The sequence below is a fragment of the Crotalus tigris genome, unplaced genomic scaffold, assembly GCF_016545835.1.
Source record: "Crotalus tigris isolate CLP2741 ecotype Arizona unplaced genomic scaffold, ASM1654583v1 scf7180000020216.623372, whole genome shotgun sequence".
In the NCBI taxonomy this organism is placed as follows: Eukaryota; Metazoa; Chordata; class Lepidosauria; order Squamata; family Viperidae; genus Crotalus; species Crotalus tigris.
In genome coordinates this window covers 374,033-395,081 of record NW_024097909.1, presented here as the reverse complement: position 1 = coordinate 395,081, position 21,049 = coordinate 374,033, and the positions used below count along the sequence as shown (strand labels likewise).

Below are 21,049 nucleotides of genomic sequence, written 5' to 3'. Positions count from 1 at the left end.
GGGTCCTGGCTGGAAAATCCGGGTCTGGAAGCCTCTCCCTGCAAAATGGGGGGGGGGTGATGTCCCGAATCCTGGGAGGCAAAGGGCCTCGGATCGGGGCTTCCTGTTCGGTCTGCCATGGAAGGCAGTCAAGGGGGGGGGACGGGGGGGAGGTCAGGACCATCCCTGCCCTTGACAGGGAGATTGAGCCATGGGGGGGAGGGGAACTCTTCCCTTCGGTTGTCCCTGGCTGTGGCCTCTGTGGGGGAGGGGCCACTCTGATCCTGCAAAGGGCCCTGAGCAGCCGCAGGACTCCGGCTGGCCAGCCTGCCTCTCTGGTCCAGCAGAAAACGCCCAGGAGTTGGCCAAAGACTCTGGACACTTTACGGCAACAAAACAGTTAAAAAGTTTACAGGTCCCCAACATAGAAGGCGCCTAAGTCGCACACAGAGCCCCCTTGACCCCAAAGGCTGAAGGCCGGAAGGGAGGATGGTGCCCATATGGGAGAGCCCCCTCTGGATGTCCAGAACTCCCCCCCCCCAGGAAAGAGACCCTCCCCTGGGAATGAGTGGTTCCCCCCCCCCCCGGCAGAGGCCTTCGGGTGGGGTGAAGTGGGGAGGCAGCCCGGAAGGTGCCCGGCCGAGAAGGACAGACCAGTTAAAACCAGCGCTTGCCTGGCACCTGGGAGGCTGGGGGCCCCCTGGGGTCTCCTCCAGGTCCTGGCTGCCTTTTGGGTTCAAATTGGAGCTGAGACAAATTGATTCACTAATTTTTATCCTGCCTTTATTATTATAAATAACTCAAGACGGTGAACATCCTTTCTCCTCTTATTTTCCCACAACGACCTTGTGAGGTAGGTTGGGCTCAGAGAGAGGGGGGAGGGGAGAGGGAGGGAGGGAGAGACTGTCTCAAAGTCACCCAGCCGGCTTTATTGCTGAAGGCGGAACTAGAACTCACGTCTCCTGGTGATTGGCCCAAAGTCACCCAGCCGGCTTTATTGCTGAAGGTGGGACTAGAATTCACTGTCTCCCAGTTTCTAGCCTGGCGCCTTCACTGATAGGCCAAACTAGCTGGGGGGGGGAGGGAAATACACCAGTTCGCCTTTAAATAAATAATTATTAAATGTCATAGGAGATGCTTCAGCTGCACAGAGGTGAGATTTCTCCTGACTTTCGGCTCAGGGATCACAAATGAGGGGGCTTTACAGCCTCTCATGGGGGGGGGGTGTCCTTGGAGCTCCTTGACCTGGATGAGGTTTTGGGGGGGGGTTGCAAACGTTTTATTACCGGACTAGGCAACCTCCTCAGGGGACCCCGCAGTTCAACCCTCAGCCGCACATATTCCCTCCTGTGGGAATTTTCCTTAGGACGTGTCACAAACGAAGAGGGATAAAATCAGAGCAGAGGCGGCGTCGAGTGCTCGTGGGGTGGGGGGGTCCCCGGGCTGTGTGCAGCGGCGGCTTCCGTGGCGGCCAACCGGGCCAGGAGCCGTCACGGGGGGGGGAAGTGGGTGACCCGTGGGGGAGGCAGCCCCCTCCCGCCCTTCTCCGCGGAGGCTGCCCCGGCCAAGGAGGGCCGTCGAAGGGCTGCGCTTGGGGCTCTCGGGGTGCTCGTCCCGCCCACCCACAGCGGATCGGGGAGGGGGAGGGCGGGACTCAGCCAGGCTCTTCCGGGCAGCGTGGCGGCGGGAAGGAGGGTTCTCCTCCCCCCGCAGCGAAGGGGCCTCCGCAACCTCAGCCGTCCCGGAGAAGGCGCCCCGTCGGAGGGAGGTCGCTTTGCAGGGGCTGCGGTCGAAGGCGCCCCCTGCTGGCCTGGACAAGGCGTCCCATCATCCTGAGCCCAAGGAGGCGGGACAGCCACGTGCGGAACGGCACTCAGCCCCTTTTGGGGGGGGGAGGAATGCCCCGCCCACACACGGCTCTCCAGGGCCCCCCCCCATTGCTGCTCACACCACCCTGGGCCTCTCGGGGCGTCTGGGGGGGAGAGAGTGGGGGCAGCTCCTCCCCCAGGCAGAGCGGCTGCCCCGGACAGACTCGCTCCCTTTGGCTCCCCCTCCGAGGCGCTTCCAGCGAGGGCAGCCGCAGGGAAGCCTGGAGAACAGCCCGGAGCTGCGCTGCTGCCAGGCCTCCCGCTTGGGGCCATCCCTTGGAGGCTCTTCCCGAGCTGGGCTGGTTTAGGGGCGATGACCTCGGCTCAGTGAGGAGAGGGGAAGAATCCCGGCCCAAACCTCCAGCCGCTGGGAGTGTCCAAACGCTGCCCTGGAGACCCAAAGACTCCTAGGGACCCTGGAGGCCATCCAGTCCGACCCTCTGCCCAGAGCAGGCAGCCTCGGCTCCACCCACCTGAAGGCCCCTGGTTCAGACGTGACCTTTCAGCCAAGGGGGTGACCTACGTGGCCCCACCCAACACCCCCGAAGTTCTTGCTCCAAGCTGCCCCAGCAACAGCCACCCGAAGCCTCTAATCCCCCCTCACACGTAACAACGTGTGCCTCGCTGAGGAATTCTGGGAGTTGAAGTCCACAAGTCATAAAAGGGCTACGTTTGAAGACCCCCCCCCTCCGGAGTAGAGGTTGGTGCCAGGAGCCCTCTTGGGTACAGGTGCAGAGGGGCGCCCTCCCCATCTCGCTCCATCACGTGTAGATGTAGATCCCGTGTCTCTGCGGCTGGTGGACGTGTCCACTGTATATCAAGAGGGGGGTTTTGGCTGCCACTCGCTCGGTCCGGCCCTCCTGGGCCCCACCCGACACCCCCGGAGTTCTTGCTCCAAGCTGCCCCAGCAACAGCCACCCGGAGCCTCTAAGCCCCCCCCCACCTAAACACTTGGTGCGGAACCTCCCCTTGCAGGAGCAGTCCACCCCGGACGAGCCCTGCTCCGGAGCCTCCCCCAGCGGGTGGGCGCGCTCTGAAACACCAGGAGGGGCTCGCGTGCCCCCCCAAAAAGCTTTAAACATCTTGAGCAACTTCTTCCCTTCGGACGCTCGGGGGGAACAGCTGCCCCGGGAGCCTTTCCATGGGGGGCGGGGGGCGAGCAGGAAGCGCTTCCCCAGGCGACCGCTCTAGGACTTCGCTCGCTGCCCTCCACCCCGGTGTCCAGCGGGGCCGAGACGGGCGGAGGGCGCTGTCCTCGTGCTGAAAGCCCCCCCCCAGCCTCCCCCTTCGCCTCTTCGGAGCCAGGAGCCGCTGAACCCCCCGATGTTGGGCTTCCCTGCACTGGACGACGCACTGACGGTCCCCGACCCGATCGGGCTTCTTCTACACCCTGCCCCAGACCAGGGGATCCAGCTCGATCCCTTCCCGGGATCCCTCTTCTCCCAGCAGGTGGGGAAGGGGCGCAGACCCTCGGCCGGCGAGGCGGAAGGAGGGGGGGTCGCGGGCAGCCCTTGGCCTCCGGGGTGAAGTGCGAGAAGGGGGCTCTGCGGGGTCTTCGCCAAAGCCTCCCCTGAGCGGCCCCCGGGAAGCGCGCCCCCTTCCCCACCCACCCCCACCCCACTCCTGGGAGGGAGGCTCCTCCTCCGCGCCCCTTGCCCTGAAGGGACGCCCCCGCCCACGCGGGAGAATCACCTCGTGAGGCCGCATTCGCTCCCCCAGGAGTTTGGGCTGGCCGCCCTCTTGCCTTTTTTGACCCCTCCGGGAGCGTGGGGGGCCACCAAGCGAATCCCGGGCACCTCCACCCACGGGGGTCTTATTCCGGGAGGAGGAGAGGGCAAACCCCACCCGTGGGTGGGCCAGGGGTCCTGCTTTGGGAAGCATCCAGCGTGGCCGGCTCCCCCCAGCCCCCCCGTGCCGTGGAAAGGCCCGCGAGGGGCCCCTGGGGGAGAGCAGCCGGGCGGGAGGGGCGGCTCAGCGATCCACGCGGGGGAAATGGCCTCCCACCGCGGGGACGGGCAGGACCGTCTCCTTCCGCTCCCCCTCCCAGCTGGGAAACGAAACCGAAAGCTCCGGCATCTCCCTGGTTGCTTCTGCGCAGGCGCCGCCGAGCCCGCGCTTAGCTTTCCAGTCGGCGGGAAAGGCGGCTGCTCTGCGGAGGGGGCGAAAGTGCGGCGGCGGGAGCGCCGGGTGGGGGCCTTCCCTGGGTCCTCTTCGCTGCCCTCCCCAGGCCCAAGAGCGGCGCCCCTCCTCCGCTCCGGGCAGGGCTGCCTTTCCGCGCGTGGGAAAGTTGCGCTCCGGTTCAGGCTCTGGGGAGGGGGCGGCCCTCCTCCCCGCCTTTGGCCCCACCGACCGGAGTCCCTTCGGAGGGGGCAGCCCTGCTGCCTTCTGAAGGGCCGAAGCAGCTTCGCTGGGAAGGTGAGCTCCGCTTTCTCCCCCCCCCCTTAAGAAACGACGCCCCGGTTCCCACTGAAGGGCGCCAAGCGGGAAGGTGGGGGGCACCCTCAAAATGGGGGGGGGGTCGAACCGGGTTTTTCTCCTGTTTGCCAGGTTTATTTGGGGGGAGGCCTCGGTCGTGGGGGAACTGGCAGGGAAGGAGCGCAACGTGGGGGGTCTATGGGGCTAAAGGCTTGCTCATTCTCCAAGGAGGGCCGGGACCCCACGAGACCCCTGGGCTGAGGCTGAAGGGACACAAGAGCGGATGGGGCCCAAAGAAGCCCTGCCAGACCCCAAGGAGGCCTCCCTTGTTCTCTTCTCTGACCACTGAGTAACCCCCCCATTTCAAAAAGCCAGTTCTAACGGGGGGGTTAATGCCTCTGGGCTTGAAGGAGGGGCTCGGAGCATGTTCCCTCCAGGAGGGGAGGGGCTGAGAAATCCTACCGACTCCCGGCTGCCCCCCCCCCAAGGAGCCAACAAATCAGCCTCTCTTCCTTCCAGGCCCAGCAAGGGGGAAACGGAAGTGAAGAGTCCCATGGCGGCCTCAGGGGAGGAGACGGCCTTGGAGCAGCTGGGCCACGAGGCCACCTGCCCGCTCTGCCTGGACCTCTTCCAGCAGCCCATGGTCCTGGCCTGCGGGCACAACTTCTGCTGTGACTGCCTGGCCCGGCTGGGCGCTGAGGCTTCCTGCCCCCAGTGCAGAGCCAGGGTGGAGCCCGGCAGCGCCTACCCCAACCGGGCCCTGGCCAATATCGTGGGCCTGGTGAAGGGGCTTCGGCTGTCTGGGGGAGCCCAGGAGGGGAGCAGCGGCCCACAGCTGTGCCAGGAACACCAGCAGCCCCTGCAGACCTTCTGCTCCAGCGAGAAGCGCCTCCTTTGCGCCGGCTGCCTGGGGGGGCACCAGGGCCACCCCCTCTTCTCTCTGCCCGAAGCTGCCCAGGAATACAAGGTAGGGGACGGGCACTGTGGAGGCAGGCGTTCCCAAAGGGGGGAGGTGAGCAGCCCCAACTGCCTGGGCCACTCCATCAGCTCTTGGGGGGGTCAAGCAGGGGGGCCCCCAGAAAGATGGAAAGATGATCGTGGGAGCAGTTGTTGTTAATTGCGAAGTCGTGTCCGACCCATCGTGACCCCATGGACAACGTTCCTCCAGGTCTTCCTGTCCTCTACCATCTTCTGGAGTCCATTTAAGTTCACACCTACTGCTTCAGTGACTCCATCCAGCCATCTCATTCTCTGTCGTCCCCTTCTTCTATTGCCCTCAATCTTTCCCAGCATTAGGCCCTTCTCCAGTGAGTCCTTCCTTCTCATTAGGTGGCCAAAGTATTTGAGTTTCAACTTCAGGATCTGGCCTTCTAAAGAGCAGTCGGGGTTGATCTCTTCTAGGACTGACCGGTTTGAACGCCTTGCAGTCCAAGGGACTCGCAAGGAGTCTTCTCCAGCACCATAAGTTCAAAGGCCTCAATTCTTTGGCGCTCAGCCTTTCTTATGGTCCAACTTTCACAGCCATACATTGCAACTGGGAAAACCATGGCCTGGACTATACGCACTTTTGTTGGCAGGGTGATGTTTCTGCTTTTTAGGATACTGTCTAGATTTGCCATGGCTTTCCTCCCCAGGAGCAAGCGTCTTTTAATTTCTTGGCTGCAGTCCCCATCTGAGGTGATCTTGGAGCCCAGAAAAATAAAATCTGTCACTACCTCCATTTCTTCCCCATCTATTTGCCAGGAATTGAGAGGGCCGGATGCCATGATTTTGGTTTTCTTAATGTTGAGTTTCAAGCCAACTTTTGCACTCTCCTTCACCTGCATCAAGAGGCTCTTTAGTTCCTCTTCAGTTTCTGCCATTAGAGTGGTATCGTCTGCATACCTTAGGTTGTTGATGTTTCTCCCGGCAATCTTAATTCCAACTTTTGATTCATCTAGCCCTGCCTTTCTCATGATGTGCTCTGCATATAAGTTAAATAGGTAAGGCAACAGTATACAGCCTTGCCGGACTCCTTTTCCAATTTTGAACCAATCCGTGGTTCCGTGTTCGGTTCTCACTGTTGCTCCTTGACCCGCATATAGGTTTCTCAAGAGACAAATAAGATGGTCTGGTATTCCCATCTCTTTAAGAACTTGCCACAATTTTTGTGATCCACACAATCAAAGGCTTTAGCATAGTCAATGAAGCAGAAGTAGATGCAGTTAAAGGCCCCCAAAGACTAACGCTCGAAAATGGCAGAGGAGAGCCAGGCTGTTTTTCGGCAGTGAGAGAGGAGACCGGAGGCAGGCAGACTCTCAGCTGCTTCCCTCCACGTGAGCCTCTGCCTGCCCCGAGCCTCTCCCTGGCCGGATTCTCTGCTGGAAGCTCTGGTGCCCAGCAGGGCCTCCCCCTGGAGTGTAGCACAGGGGTCCCTCTGGCCCCTTGCCAGCCTCCCTGGGTGGGAGCACTGCCATCGTGGACTGGGCAATGGCACCGTCTCCTCCCCGCGCAGGACTTGCTGGATGCCCTCCTGGAGCCCCTGAGGAAGGAGGAGAAGCAGCTGCTGGAGCAGAGGCGGAGAGAAGAGCAGAGCCGGCAGGAGTGTCAGGTGGGTCTGTCGGGGGGTGAGGGGGCACAGGAGACAGCTCCAGGGATGCTGGTTCTGCAACTGGGAACTCTCCCCCCTCCCTCTGAGTTCCCGTCTTCTGCCCCCCCAGGAGCAATTAGCCACTGAGAAGCAGAAGGTCAGCCTGGCGCTGGGATCCTTGGAGGAGCTGCTCCGGGAGAGAAAGTCGGTCTGGTTCGCCTGGCTGGCCGAGCAGGAGGAGAAGATGGAGGCTGAGTGGGTGGGCCCTCTGGCCCAGCTCAACGGGGAGGCCTCCCGCCTGCAGCAGCTGATTGCCCAGATAGACAGGAAGTGCCGCCAGCCGGACAGGGAATTCCTGCAGGTGGGCGGGGCTCTCGCTGGCCTCAAGAGGGGGAGAACCAGAGGTTCCCCTGGGGGGGGGGGACGCTGGCTACTATTGCGAGGGCCGGGACCCATTTCTCTGCTCTCCTCTTTCAGGATATCCAGGACACCGTGGACAGGTAAGGCGCCATGTTGCCCTGTCCTTGTGGGTCAGTTTGTCTTCAAAATTCCTTGTGCGTCTGGATCCCCGAGGATAGTTTTGTTACCGAGAGATGCTAGTTGTGTGGTCCTGGGTGCTCTCTGGGCTCGACCGATTCCTTGCAGACGTTTCATTACCTGATTGGGTAACGTCATCAGTGTTTGGAGGCAGTGGGGTTCGCTCTCTCTTTACGTGCAGATAGGCTGCCCTTAGTTTGGGTGCTGTTTACGGCTTGGTTGCAGATCCAGCCTTAAGCCGTAAGTGTCACAGATTAGGAACCACCAACACAGACAAACAATCCAACAGTAAACAACAGCCTGATCACGGAACCACTGAGAAGGTGACAACCGTCCCAGCAACACTTGACAGGGGAAGACGGTAGCACTGGTGGTCCTTGACTTACAGCCACAGTGGAGCCCAAAATTTTGCTGCTAAGTGAGACAGTTGAATCGCCCCAGTTGATAAGTTAGTAATATGGTTGTTAAGTGAATCCGGCTTCCCCATTGACTTTGCTTGTCGGAAGGTGGGACAAAGGGGATCACGTGACCTTGGGACACTGCGACCGCCATAAACATGCGTTGGTTGCCAAGTGTCTGAATTTTGATCATGTGACCACGAGGGATGCTGCAACAGCTGGAGCTGCGAAAACAGTCATAGGTCACACGTGTTGTGGGGAGAGCCGGGTAGCTGTGTGAGGGCGCCCTCCTTGTGTCGCAGGTGCCGGAGTTACGTGGTGGGGCGTGTGAAGAGCGTCTCCCCCGGGCTGCAAGACAGGCTCAGGACCATCTTGCAGAAAAACACTCCTGTAAGGCAGGTTGTGGACAATTACAAAGGTGCGGGGCTCCTTGGAGGTGTGGTTGGTGGGGTCTGGGCCCCTCTTCTTCCCTTCCTACTGTGGAATCTTGGGGGAGCCAGTCCCCATCCTGCTCAGGCTGGTAGGTGAAGGGGGGTACTGCCTCCTCCATCTGTCACGCCCCCAACCCTTGTTCCTTGGGGGAGAGGGTGTCACTGTGCACCTGGCAGGGACCAAGACGTTCGCCTCTGCTTACGGGCGGCCATTTCTCACCTCGCTCTCATTTTTTCCTTTCCTCCAAATCTCAGCCTCCCTGGACATGACGCTGACCAGGAAGAAGCTGGAGCGACCTCTGCCCACGGGTAACTTCATGGGGCTGGGGAGGAAGGGGGCAGTGGGGGGGGGGAGGCATGCAAACCGCTTGCGCTTGCCAGGCCCCACACCAGCAGTTTCCCCAAATGGCCAGGAGTGGCGTCTGTCGGGTGGATTTCTCTGCAGGTTGGAGGGCCCAAGGGATACCCAGAGTCGGGGGGCCCCAAGGGCAGCATCTGGGGGAGGGGGCAGGGGTCTGTCAGCCGCCACATGGATCCGTCCCTTCCCCGCCATGTGTTGGCCCTTCCAGAAAAGAGCCACGCTTGAGGGCACTGGGCAGGGTGGCTGGGCAGGTCTTTCAGGGACATGGAAGGTCCCATGGGGGGGGGATGGTGGCTCAGTTTTTAGTTGTGCCCTGTAGGAAGTGGGGGAGGGGGCTTCTTCAGGAAGAGTACCTTGATTTTAACACCTGTCCCCCTTTCTTCCTCAGCACCTGTTGCACAATATGTACAAAATCCAGCAGCGCCTAAAGGTAACAACACACTGTGGGAAAGCCCTGGGGGTGGGAGTGGGGGTGGCTTTCCATTGAGGGTGGGGTCCAGCAGATGCGGGAGGTCTGCAGGCCCCAAAGCAGCCACCCAAATGTGGGCCTGGGACAACGGCAGGGAGGTCCCTGATGGCAGGCGTGTCCCATCGCTCTGGAAGAGCGCTAAACCCACAACCAGCAATAGTGGGAACTCGGGAGAAGCAGGAACGGAGGGGGTCCTCAACTTACGACCACAACTGAGCCCAGCATTTCCATTGCTGAGTGAGGCACTTGTTAAGTTAAGCAGCAGCCCCTCGCTCCGTCCTTCCTGAGCTGGGTTAGCCTCGGGGAGCCAGCCCTGCCCTTCCCTGCCCTGCCTTGTCCTCCCCTGTTCCCAGCCCACCTAAGAGCTTCTCTTCTCCCTCCTCTTCAGTCTACGTCACGCTGGACAGCTCAACCGCCCACCCGCGGCTCTGGTGCCAGGGAACCACTCTGACTTTGGCCAACCAAAACCAGAATCTCCCGGATCTGCCAGGGAGGTTCGACCAGGAATGGTGCGCCCTGGGCTGCGAGGCATTCACCGCAGGCTGGCACTATTGGGAAGTGTCTGTGCAGGAGGCAGGCAACACTCCAGTGGGTGGCAGAGCAGTCTGGGCCGTTGGGGTGGCCCTAGAGTCCGTACGCAGGAAGGGGAGCTTCCAGCTGAGCCCCCAGGAGGGAATCTGGGCCGTGGGAAGGAGTGTGGAGGGGGAGACGGTCGCTTTCTCCAAGGTTCACGAGAAGCTCAGCTTGCCAAGGCCGCTGAGGATGCTGCGGGTGCGGCTGGACTACAAGGCAGAAGAGGTGGCGTTCCTGGATGCAGAGAATGGGGCTCCCCTCTACACCTTCCGGACGGGGGCCTTCTTTGGGGAGAGGGCCCACCCTTTTTTCTACCTGGGCCAGCAGGGAGTCAGCCTTCAGTGTGAGGGACGTCCAAGTTCATCTGGGTGGCGCGGCTACTGATTATAAGAGAATAGAAAATAGAATAGAATTAGAACAGGAAGGGACCTTGGAGGTCTTCTAGTCCAGCCCCCTCCCCCCCATTCAAGCAGGAAACCCTATAGACCATCTCAACTTAAAACAGTTCATTCAGTAATCAGAAGTTACCACAACACTGAAAGAAGCGACTCGTGGCCATTTTGCACACTTGGGACCTCGGTCAAGGCGATTGAAATTCAGATCCTTGGTGAATGACTCACCTTTTTGACAGTCGTCCTGGAATCCCCTGGTCCCCTTTTGCGACCCCTCTGACGAGCAAGGTCACTGGGGAAACAAGAGTTCCCTCAACAACTGTGTGACCCATTTAAGAACTGCAGCGATTCGCTTAAAGTGTGGCGAGAAATCGTCAGATGGGGCAAAACAAATTTCTCACTTAAGAACATTAATTTTTAGTCTCCGTTGGGGACTACCTCCAGGGCACGGGCCCACGTTACCCACCTCCCTGATTCCTGCTCATGGGCCTTTTTTCCCCGCATGTGTGTGTGTGTGTGTACTTGAAGCCCAAGAGGTGGGGCTGCAGCACAGCCCACTATGCTCAGCCCAATCTCCTGATGCCTTCAAGAGGACCAGATGTTGCCCACTGTCCTCTGGGGTGTCCTTCCAACTCCCCTCTCTAGTCTGCCAGGGTTTCTTGGTGGTCTCCCATCCATATCCTACCTTCCATAACGTCGCCATGATCAGCCCAGGCTGCTTGGGGGGCTGCCAAGCAGTTCTGGGCTGCCGATGGCCTGGGGGGCTTGGACTGGCCAGGGCCTCTGGGCTAGAAAATTTGGGTGTCCACGCGTCTTCTGGGTGCCACGGATGAGAATCCCTGCCTCAGTACTTTTATAATCAATAAAAACGACATCTTAATACCTGCATGTTATTCTACATTTATGTGATTCTAAATTCTACTCCAATGTTACTCCAAGTTTCTTATTAAAAAAGCAACATGTTTATCTTTTATTTGTGCCATTACACCTTGGTCCTCACGGACGCTGGGCTATTTACGTACATCTTGAATAAGTTTTTAAGGCGACCTTTGAAAGCTTCCATGACAATATTTTTTAAAGGTAGGCTCGACCCCCCCCCAAAGGTCCTCTGGGAAAGGGGTATTTTTGGCAGCCCTTGAAGTGGGGCCAATGGGGGGGAGTTTCCCAGGGGTGGGGGAGCCCCACAGAGACCTTCAACTGCCCCTAAGGGGAGGGGGGGACCTTTAGTGGCTGGCTGGGGTGGACAGACACAGTTTAGGGAAGGGGATTCCCTGTAGACATCTTGGCCACAGAGGGCTTTAAAAGGAGCCCACAGACCCACAAATTGCACTCGGAAGCACAAAACACAACCCCAGAGGGGATCTGGGCTGGAAAAGTGTGGTCTGGAAGCCTCTCTCTGCAAAATGGGGGTGATGTCCTGAATCCCGGAGGCTCTTGATCCAGGCTTCCCATTCAGTCTGCCATGGAAGGCAGTCAAGAGGTGGGGGACGGGGGGGGTCAGGACCATCCCTGTCTTTGGCTGGGCCATGTGGGGAGAGCTGTCCTGGAGGGAGGAGCTCTTTCCGTGGGTCCAAGGTCAGTTCCTCGTCTGGAGCCTCCAGGGCCATGTGTGGGGCAGGCCTTGGCTGGGTTCAGCCTGAATGCCGTCTGTTGGGGTCAACAGACAGCCTGGAATTTGAGGTTTCGAAGTTTTCAAAAGGGATCCTGGCCCTATTAATAGCCTCTTTTTTATCTTTTAAAAAAGCCTGTTTTCCTCCTCTTAGCCAAGGCCGTCTCTCGGCATTTTGTTTATCACATGCCTTTGCCGCCCCGTCTCTCAGCTGAAGGCGACTGAGCAAGAAAGACGCAAATCTTTCACAACCGTGAATGCAAAAAAAAGGATTAGAATTACAGAAATTAAAAACAAACTTCAAAAACCCACCAAGGTTTGAAGGAGAGAAGTGGGGACTTTTTCTTTGCTAGGGCACCAAGAGCCTTTATAAGAATAATGATAATACAAGTTGGAAGGGACCTTGCTGGTCATCTAGTCCAACCCACTGCTCAGGCAGGAAGCCCTAGACCAGGGATAGGCAACCTTGGCTCTTTTAGGACTCGTGGACTTCAACTCCCAGAATTCCTGAGCCAGCACAGCTGGCTCAGGAATTCTGGGAGTTGAAGTCCACGAGTCCTAAAAGAGCCAAGGTTCCCTACCCCTGCCCTAGACCATTGCAGACCAATGGCTGTCCAGTCTCTTCTTAAAAACTCCCAGTGTTGGAGCATTCACTGGTTCTGGAGGCAGGTGGTTCCACTGGTTAATCATTGTAGCTGTCAGGAAGTTTCTCCTTAGTTCTAGGTTGTTTCTCTCCTTGATGAGTTTCCATCCGTTGCTTCTTGTCCTGCCTTTCCTGAAGGCAGTGTAACCACTTGCCTTTTTGGCAACTACACAACAGAGGGCGCATCCTGAAAAGTCCTTACGGAAGGTTCTCCCATTTTCACCTGCAATCAAGGTCTTTGGTTGATGGCTTGCCACTTCTGTCTGCACCCTTTGTCTGTGTACCCCATAAAAGGACTTCACACACACACACACACACACACACACACACACAAACCTACACTGCCTTAAGAAATGCTTTTTGTTTTGCCTGAATTAGTTAGAACAATTAACCAGTGGAACCACCTGCCTCCAGAAGTGATGAATGCTCCAAGATAGGAAGTTTTAAAGAAGAGACTGGACAGCCATTGGTCTGAAATGGTATAGGGTTTCCTGCCTGAGCAGGGGGTTGGACTAGATGACCTCCAAGGTCCCTTCCAACCTTAGTATTAGTACTAGTACTAGCATTATTATGGATCATCGCACAGTCAGCCAGATGTTCAGACTGGATTTGGCATTTTGTCTACCTATCGAGTCCTTACCCAGGACCTGGGATAGGCAGATGTGGATGTTTGATGGTATTACAAGTATCGTTGCAGGATGGAAGCAGTTCCTAGTAAGGCCACCTTTTGCAATTGACTAATAGCGAATTTGTCAATGCCAATGGTGTTCAAGTGGTGCTCCACTTGTTTTGGGATTGCACCCAAGGAGCCTATGACTATTGGTACTACCCTTGCTTGCTTTTGCCACAGTCTTTCTATTTCTATTTGTAGGTCTTTGTATTTTGTTATCTTCTCCAGTTCTTTCTCTTCTATTCTGCCGTCTCCAGGCACTGCCACGTCCACTATCCAGACTTTTTTGTCTTTCTTATCGACAATTGTTAAGTCTGGGGTGTATTATTATTATTATTATTATTATTATTATTCAGGAGTTCGTATTTGGGGGGGGCAAAGAAGCCCCTTTGCAAAGGTCAAAGTCTCTCTTTCCAATCCAGCAATCTGGTTTCTTTACCAATAAAGGAGAATCTTTGCAGCTCAAGGCCCTGGGTGGTCCCTCAGCTTGGCTGTCTTCTTGCAGACGTTTCGTTATCCAAACTAGCCAACATCGTGAGTGTTGGTTAGGAGTGGGGTTAGTTCTCCGTTGAGCAAATTGAAAGATGGATAACCTTTATTGTCTATTTTTTTAACTGGGCACAATGGCCCACATTAAAAATGAAATTTAGTTGCTTGCTCTGGAGGTGTACACATACATAACACACATTTAAACACACTATATACAACATATGGATAGACCTGCACACTTAATCTAAATCAGGGGTCTGCAACTTTGACAACTTTAAGACTTGTGGACTTCAGCTCCCAGAATTCCTCAGCCAGCTTCTAGTCCAGCCCCCTGCTCAAGCAGGAGAACCTATCCCATTTCAGACAACGGACCGTCCAATCTCTTCTTCACAGCCTCCGGTGACGGAGCACCCATGATTTCTGGTAGCAAGCTGTTCCACTGGTTTTTCTCTCCTTCCATTTCGTGCCAGAGACGAGAGATGCGAGGAGCTGGAGCCTCCTTGTATACGTAGCCCACTCATGTTCCGGATGTCGTCTGAAACATCCGTCACAGGATGATGCGTATCTGTCTGTCTGCCTGCTAAACAGTTCTGATAGCATCAGAGGGAGGAAATGAGGACCAACAACATGGACTTTGTGGTCCTGCTGTACTTGCTAAGGAGCATGGGCTTTTAATTTTAATTCTTGTAATTTATTTTCTACGCAAAGGGGCAGGATGTTTTAATTTCATTTAATATTTCTCCTTTTGTACTATCCTTTAATTGTGTTAGCTATAAAAGGAGAATGTGGATCAGCAGCTCCAACCTTCCTTCCTTCCTTCCTTCCTTCCTTCCTTCCTTCCTTCCTTCCTTCCTTCCTTCCTTCCTTCCTTCCAACCAACCATGACTTTGTTGAACTTTTGTGTTGTTTCTTTTGCAAACTTTTTTTTTTTTTTTTTGCTGCAAGGGGGGGGGGGCGGGACAGGCCGGGAGAGCAAAACTCTTCATTGGCCTAAGCAGCCTTTCCTTGAAAATGCTGGGCTGTAAAATAAAATGGCCAGATTTCCTTCCTGCGGACTCCATGGAGGGAAGGGATGTGAGGGCAATCAACCAGTGGAACAGCTGGCCACCAGAAATCATGGGCGCTCCATCACTGGAGATTTTTAAGAGGAGGCTGGACAGTCACTTGTCTGAGATGGTGTATAGGTTCTCCTGCTTGAGCGGGGAGCTGGACTAGAAGACCTCCAAGGTCCCTTCCAGTTCCATTCCATTCCATTCTCCATTCCATATTCTATTCTATTCTATTCTATTCTATTCTATTCTATTCTATTCTATTCTATTCTATTCTATTCTATTCTATTCTGTAACTAGCCTAACATATCAGCATTTTCATTGCCTGAGCTGTGGTGTACTGTAAGAGGGACTTGGGAGTCGTAGTGGACAATCACTTAAATATAAGCCAGCCGTGTGCTGCAGCTGCCAAAAAAGCCAACACAGTGCTAGGCTGCATGAACAGAGGGATAGAACCAAGATCACGTGAAGTGTTAATACCACTTTACAAGGCCTTGGTAAGACCACATTTGGAATACTGCATCCAGGTTTGGTCACCACAATGTAAAAAAGATGCTGAGACTCTAGAACAGTGGTTCTCAACCTTTCTAATGCCGCAACCCCATAATACAGTTGCCCATGTTGTGGTGACACCCAACCACTTATACATCACCGGGTGCCAGGGGCGTGGCCAAAGAAAAGGGGGAAAAAATGGCGGACAGCCTTGTTTGGCGACCCCTGTGAAATGGTCGTTCGACCCCAAATGGGGTCCCGACCCACAGGTTGAGAACCACTGGTCTAGAAAGAGTACAGAGAAGAGCAACAAAGATGATTAGGGGACTGGAGGCTAAAACATGTGAGGAACGGTTGCTGGAATTGGGTATGTCTAGTTTAACAACGAGAAGGACGAGGGGGGGACATGATAGCAGTCTTCCAGTATCTCAGGGGCTGCCCCAAAGAAGAGGGAGTCAAGCCATTCTCCAAAGCACCTGAAGGCAGGACAAAAAGCAATGGATGGAAACTAATTAAGGAGAGAAACAACCTAGAACTAAGGAGAAACTTCCTGACAGTTAGAGCAATTAACCAGTGGAACTCCTTGCCTCCAGAATGGGTGAATACTCCAACACTGGAAGTTTTTAAGAATTTATTTATTTATTTATTTATTTATTTATGAGACTTATATACCGCTTTAAGTGCAAGCACTCTCTAAGCGGTGTACACCAGTAAGCAATGTATATATATATTTACATTGCCCCCAACAATCTGGGTCCTCATTTTACCTACCCCGGAAGGATGGAAGGCTGAGTCAACCTTGAGCCGGTGAGATTTGAACCGCTGACCTGCTGAACACAGTCAGCTAAAGTGGCCTGCAGTACTGCACTCTCACTGCTGTGCCACCTCGGCTCAAGAAGAGACTGGACAGCCATTTATCCGAAATGGTGTAGCGTTTCCTGCCTGAGCAGGGGGGTTGGACTAGATGACCTCCAAGGTTCCTTCCAACTTTATTATTATTATTGTTATTGTTATTATTGTTATTATTTTATTATTACTACTACTATTACTACATTGGTACCCCTTGCTTTAGGTTATTTTATGCAATGTTTTTTGTTTGTTTTTATTTGCCTGCCACCCAAAGATGGAACCATTTCTTTTTAAAATCTGCTTGGCAAAACACAACTTCTGTGCCCTTTAAATGCTGACCGTTCTCTTACTAAATCTTGTAGTGGCTCAGCAAACTGTAAGTAGTTTGAGAACCACATGGTGGTTCGGCTCCCTTATTAGCACTTTTTTTTAAAAGGGGATATGGGCACTTCTAACAGGGCAGTCTGGGCCACAAATTATAACTTTAAGAAAATGTGTGTTGTTGTTTTGTTTCCCTTTGCTACCCAAGGTCTTCATTTCTTCGGTATGTGAGAACTTGCCCTTTCAGCAAACTACAGAAAAGAGAGAATGCTCTGGAAGTCCTTGAATTTTTATTTTTTTATTTTTTAAAAACCAACCCAGCTGGAAAAGAAGGATTTAATTGGCCACCTGTGGGAGCTTATCTGTTTTCTCTTGTTCAAAGCCTGGCAGGTGATCAAAGGCTTCATCCCTGGCTGGGCATCTCAACATGTCTTGCATTGTCTGCTTCTCCCTCGCCTAGTATAAAAGGACTTGACATCCCCCCACCCACTCCGGCCCTCCAATAACTGATAAGCTTATGGTCCAACTGGGGAACTGGCCAGGATCCTTCCACCCACCCACCCACCCCCTCCCAGCAGGGACTGGTGAAAGGGAAGTTGAGGCCCACCTGTAGTAGGTACAGTAGTGGCCAAGATTGTGGAAACCTTTTGGGAAAAGTGTATTTTTGAGGTTGGATGGCTAATAACACCAATTTCTTTGGGGGGGAACAGTACCATAAAATTATATATCAATGAAAAGATCATTTAATCAAGAACGTAGTGTAACAAAGTTTGTTCAATTATCTGTACTGTGTTCTCTGAAAAGTTACAGCCAAATAACCGGAAAAAGAGAGCACAACTTGCTTAGCTGGATCTCAGGGAGCTTTCCTTCCTCTGATTTTAGCCAACAAGCACGAGTAATAAAAATTAGTAATAATTAATAATAACTGGAGCACCACCTGAACACCTTTGGCATCGACCAATTCACCATCCATCAATTGCAAAAGGGGCTTCCCATCCTGTGACAAGAGTTGATACACCATCCCAACGTCCACACCAGCTCCTCCCAAGACAAAAGCACCAGAATAGAACAGAAAAATAGAGTAGAATAAGAATAGGACTTCCGGTGGTCAAAGCGGTGGAGATGGCGGCTACTTTGTAGCCGTCCTCCTGAGAAGGTGTCAGATCCGCGGAGCACAGCGTTTATCAGCTGGCCCGCGGCTCGCAATCCCCTTCCCGGGCGAAGGGAAGGGGTAGAGATCGCATGAATAGAGGTAGAACCTCTTAACTCTCCCTGGATTTTTATTTTTAGGGGGGTAGAAAGAGGGTTCCCTCGGAGTTCATTGCCTTCTCCGCCTCTCAGCTGTCTTTGTTTCTTCGGAAACAAAGCGAGACGCCGCTACCATCTCCGTACTTAAAGAAACCGTGAGTAATCTTAAACCGGACAGAACTGTTTAAAGGATTTTATTTATAGTTTAGCTTTATTTTATTTTTTTTAGTTTATTTAGTTTATTTAGTATCTGCTGATTTTTTTTTATTTTTTTGAGCTTTCTCTTTTTTTTTTGGGCGGAAAAGTGAGAGTGAAAGTAAAATGGCGTTTTGAAAGTTTTTTTTTCCTTTAAAAGACGGATCGGCTGAATTGTTGTTTAATATTGCTTTTTTTTTACTTTTTTTACTTTTTTATTCTTGGGGACTTTTAGATTGATCTTATCTTATTCTATTTTATCTTATTTTTAATTTTTTTTTGGATTACTTATTTTTATTGGTATTTTTAAGAAGAAAGGAAGATAAATTAAAATGGCTTCAAAACGACAACCAGCTACTGCAGCTTCTAAAGTAACTTCTTCTCCTGCTACTTCTACTGTGCAACAACAACTTAAAATAATACCCTCAGTGCAGCAACCTAAATCTACTCCACCTTCACCTCCCCCATCTGGCACATCAGCACAAGACATTAAAGAAATAATGGTAAGTGCTGTCTCACAGTTTAGGGAGGAAATGAAACAACTTTTGGATCAGAATAAATCTGAAACTAAGGAGGAAATGAAGAAAGAGATGAAGGAGCTTTTAGAACAGAATAATGCTATTTTGAGGGATGATATACTTCTAGCTCTATCTGGAATGGCCTCAGTGGTTGTGAAGCTGGACTCCAGAGTAGAGGAAATTGAAGAAACAGTTGAACTTTTGGATTATAAATTTCAAGATATGGAGAAAAAAGTGGAGACTTCACAAGATGATATTCTTATGTTCCAGTATAGACAGATGGAATATGCTTTGAGAATAAGGGGTCTGAAAGAAGATAAAACTCAAGATTTGATGGAAATGGTGATTAATGACTTGGCTGTTATTTTGAATATTGATAAAGAAGAGTTACGTGGGGATGTGGAAAGAATTTATAGAGTTAATTCTTGGATTGCAAAACAGAGGAATTTGCCTAGAGATGTGGTGATATATTTTGCTAAGAAGTCTTTGCGAAATCAGATTCTACAAACTTTTTATAATAAAAGATTTCAGATTGCTGCCCAAGATATTATTATTTTAAAGGAAATTCCACCTAAAATTTTAAGAAGCAGAAAAGATTTTGCTTTTTTAGTAAATGAACTTAAAGCAAGACAAATGCCATTTAGATGGGAGATTCCGATGGGCATTGTTTTGAGCCATGCGGGGACACGTTATAGACTTAATACAGTTGCTAAAGCTAAGGAATTTTATAAAACGGTCCTGGGAGCAGGCTCTCCTTTGCCCATGATGCATAAAGTCTTGAGTGACAAAGAGATGGAACAGAAATCTGAAGGTACAGGGATGATGACTGCTGGACAGGTGGTATGGATGTCTCAACCAGAGGTTAAAGAACAGAGAATGACCCGTGCAGCACATAAACGTAAAGAAAAAGAACAACAGAAAAAAGAAAAAGAAAAAGAAATTGAAGAATCTACTCAGCAAATTGCTTCAGTGCCGGTGGGAGGAGCAAGACCCAAAAGCTCTGCTACATATTCATCAGCAGCAGAATTTGAGCGGATCTTCTCCAGGCTGAAGGCCAAGGGAGATGGCAAAGCTCCTGTCCTGGAATGTTAATGGATTAAACATTCCTCAAAAGAGAAAAAAAATTTACCACTATTTGAAACAACACAACAATGATATTATTTGCTTGCAAGAAACTCATATTACAGCTAAAGATCAAAAATATTTAAATAATCCTCGCTTGGGATCTCATTTTGTATCTCCCGCCCCTGGGAAGAAAGGGGGTGTGGTAATCTATGTTAAACAGAATTTATCTGCTACCTTGTTAGAATCAGATCCTTACGGAAGATATGTTATGCTTGAACTTGGTTTATATGGCAAGAAAATTCTTATTGTGGGGTTGTATGCACCAAACCAGCAACAGGAGCAATTTTATAGGTTACTACATCAGAAAATAACTTTGTTGGACTATAGATCTGTGATTTTAATGGGAGACTGGAATGGTGTCTTAGATATACAAATGGACAAAAAAGGCTCTTCTACCTTTTTTAAACAGGCTAAATTACCTAAAGCCTTTTTTGACATGAAAGAAGATTGGGAATTGAGAGACTATTGGCGTGAACGTAATCAAGAAGAAAAGGATTTTACGTTTTTCTCAGATAGACACCAATCTTTCTCAAGAATTGATTTCTTTTTGATCACAACAGATTTATACAACAGGGTGAAGAATGTAAAAATTTTTCCTAGGACATTGTCCGATCATAGTCCAGTTTGGATGGAACTGTTTGTAGAGAAGGAAGATAGGAGATCCTGGAGGGTGAATGAGAATTTATTTAAACAAGAAAAAAATGTTCATAAATTAAAGGAATGTTTAAAGGAATATTTTACTTTAAATATGAACAAGGGAACATCAATGTCAATGGTCTGGGATGCAAGTAAAGCTTTTATGCGTGGTATTTTGATAAAAATGAATAATTTGCATAGACAGAAACAGATTCAGAAACGGAAAGACTTGGAAGAGGAGATTAAATTAAAAGAGAAACTTTTAATTTCAAATCCCTTAGATGAAAAGATTAAAGGAGCTTTAAAATTGTTAAAAACACAATTTAACATGCTGATGGCTGATCAAGCTGCAACTAATTTGCTATTTATGAAACAAAATACATTTTGTAATGCTAATAAACCAGGGAGATGGTTGGCTTATCAGTTAAGAAAAAAACAGAAACAGAGGAATATAGATAAAATAAATTATAATGGTAAATTGGTTTATCAGAAAGAATTGATTAAGAAATCTTTTTTAGAATACTATCAAAAATTATATAAGGGTACCAATATTCAAATTACAGATATAAATAATTATTTAGGCAAAGTCAACTTTCCTAAATTAACAGAAGATCAGGAAAAAAAGATTAACGGTTTAATTACTAAGGAAGAAATTGTTACAGCTATTAAACAATTGAAATTGGGCAAAGCGCCGGGTACGGATGGGTTGACATCTATTTATTATAAAGCTTTAGTAGAAGAGATGATCCAACCGTTGTGTGAACTGTTTAATAATTTATTACAGGGGTTAGAGATCCCTCCATCCTGGCGTAATGCATTTATATCATTGATTCCAAAAGATAGTCAAGATCTTACTTTGCCTAAAAATTATAGGCCTATATCTCTTTTAAATGTGGATTATAAAATTTTTGCAAAAATTTTAGCTAACAGGCTTATGGGGATCTTGCAGCAGTTTATACATAGGGATCAATCGGGTTTTATAACTGGAAGGTATATGAAGAATAACGTTAGACAAATTATTAATTTATTAGAGTATTTAGAAAAGAATAACCAAGTCTCTGCAGGCTTGATATTTTTGGATGCTGAAAAAGCCTTTGATCAAGTGAATTGGCAGTTTATGCTGTGTTTAATCAAGGAGATGAATTTTGGACAAAATATATTACAAGTATTATCCAATATATATCAAAAACAGACTGCTCAAATTATTGTAAAT

The 21,049-nt window shown here is 51.2% G+C and overlaps 1 protein-coding gene across 2 annotated transcripts; it reads left to right on the top strand.

Moving 5' to 3' along the window:
* Positions 1–3,031: 3,031 nt before the first annotated feature.
* LOC120318399 (tripartite motif-containing protein 10-like) lies at positions 3,032–10,965 on the top strand. Of its 2 annotated transcripts, none has more exons than XM_039365953.1 (9): positions 3,032–3,296; positions 4,782–5,229; positions 6,757–6,852; positions 6,962–7,192; positions 7,309–7,331; positions 8,069–8,184; positions 8,453–8,506; positions 8,947–8,988; positions 9,416–10,965. In XM_039365953.1, exons 2-9 carry the CDS (start codon positions 4,816–4,818, stop codon positions 9,982–9,984), a joined length of 1,545 nt encoding a protein of 514 aa, XP_039221887.1. In that variant the 5' UTR covers positions 3,032–3,296; positions 4,782–4,815; the 3' UTR covers positions 9,985–10,965. The 2 variants fall into 2 exon arrangements, with proteins under 2 accessions (XP_039221887.1, XP_039221886.1); XM_039365952.1 differs by lacking the exon at positions 3,032–3,296 and adding an exon at positions 3,610–4,262.
* Positions 10,966–21,049: the final 10,084 nt, after the last annotated feature.

Coding starts and splice junctions, on each gene's coding strand:
- LOC120318399 (XM_039365953.1), top strand. CDS start 4,816: ATGGCGGCCTCAGGGGAGGAGACGGCCTTGGAGCAGCTGGGCCACGAG. Junction 6,853..6,961: donor AGAGCCGGCAGGAGTGTCAG/GTGGGTCTGTCG, acceptor CTGCCCCCCCAG/GAGCAATTAGCCACTGAGAA. Junction 8,989..9,415: donor AAATCCAGCAGCGCCTAAAG/GTAACAACACAC, acceptor CCTCCTCTTCAG/TCTACGTCACGCTGGACAGC.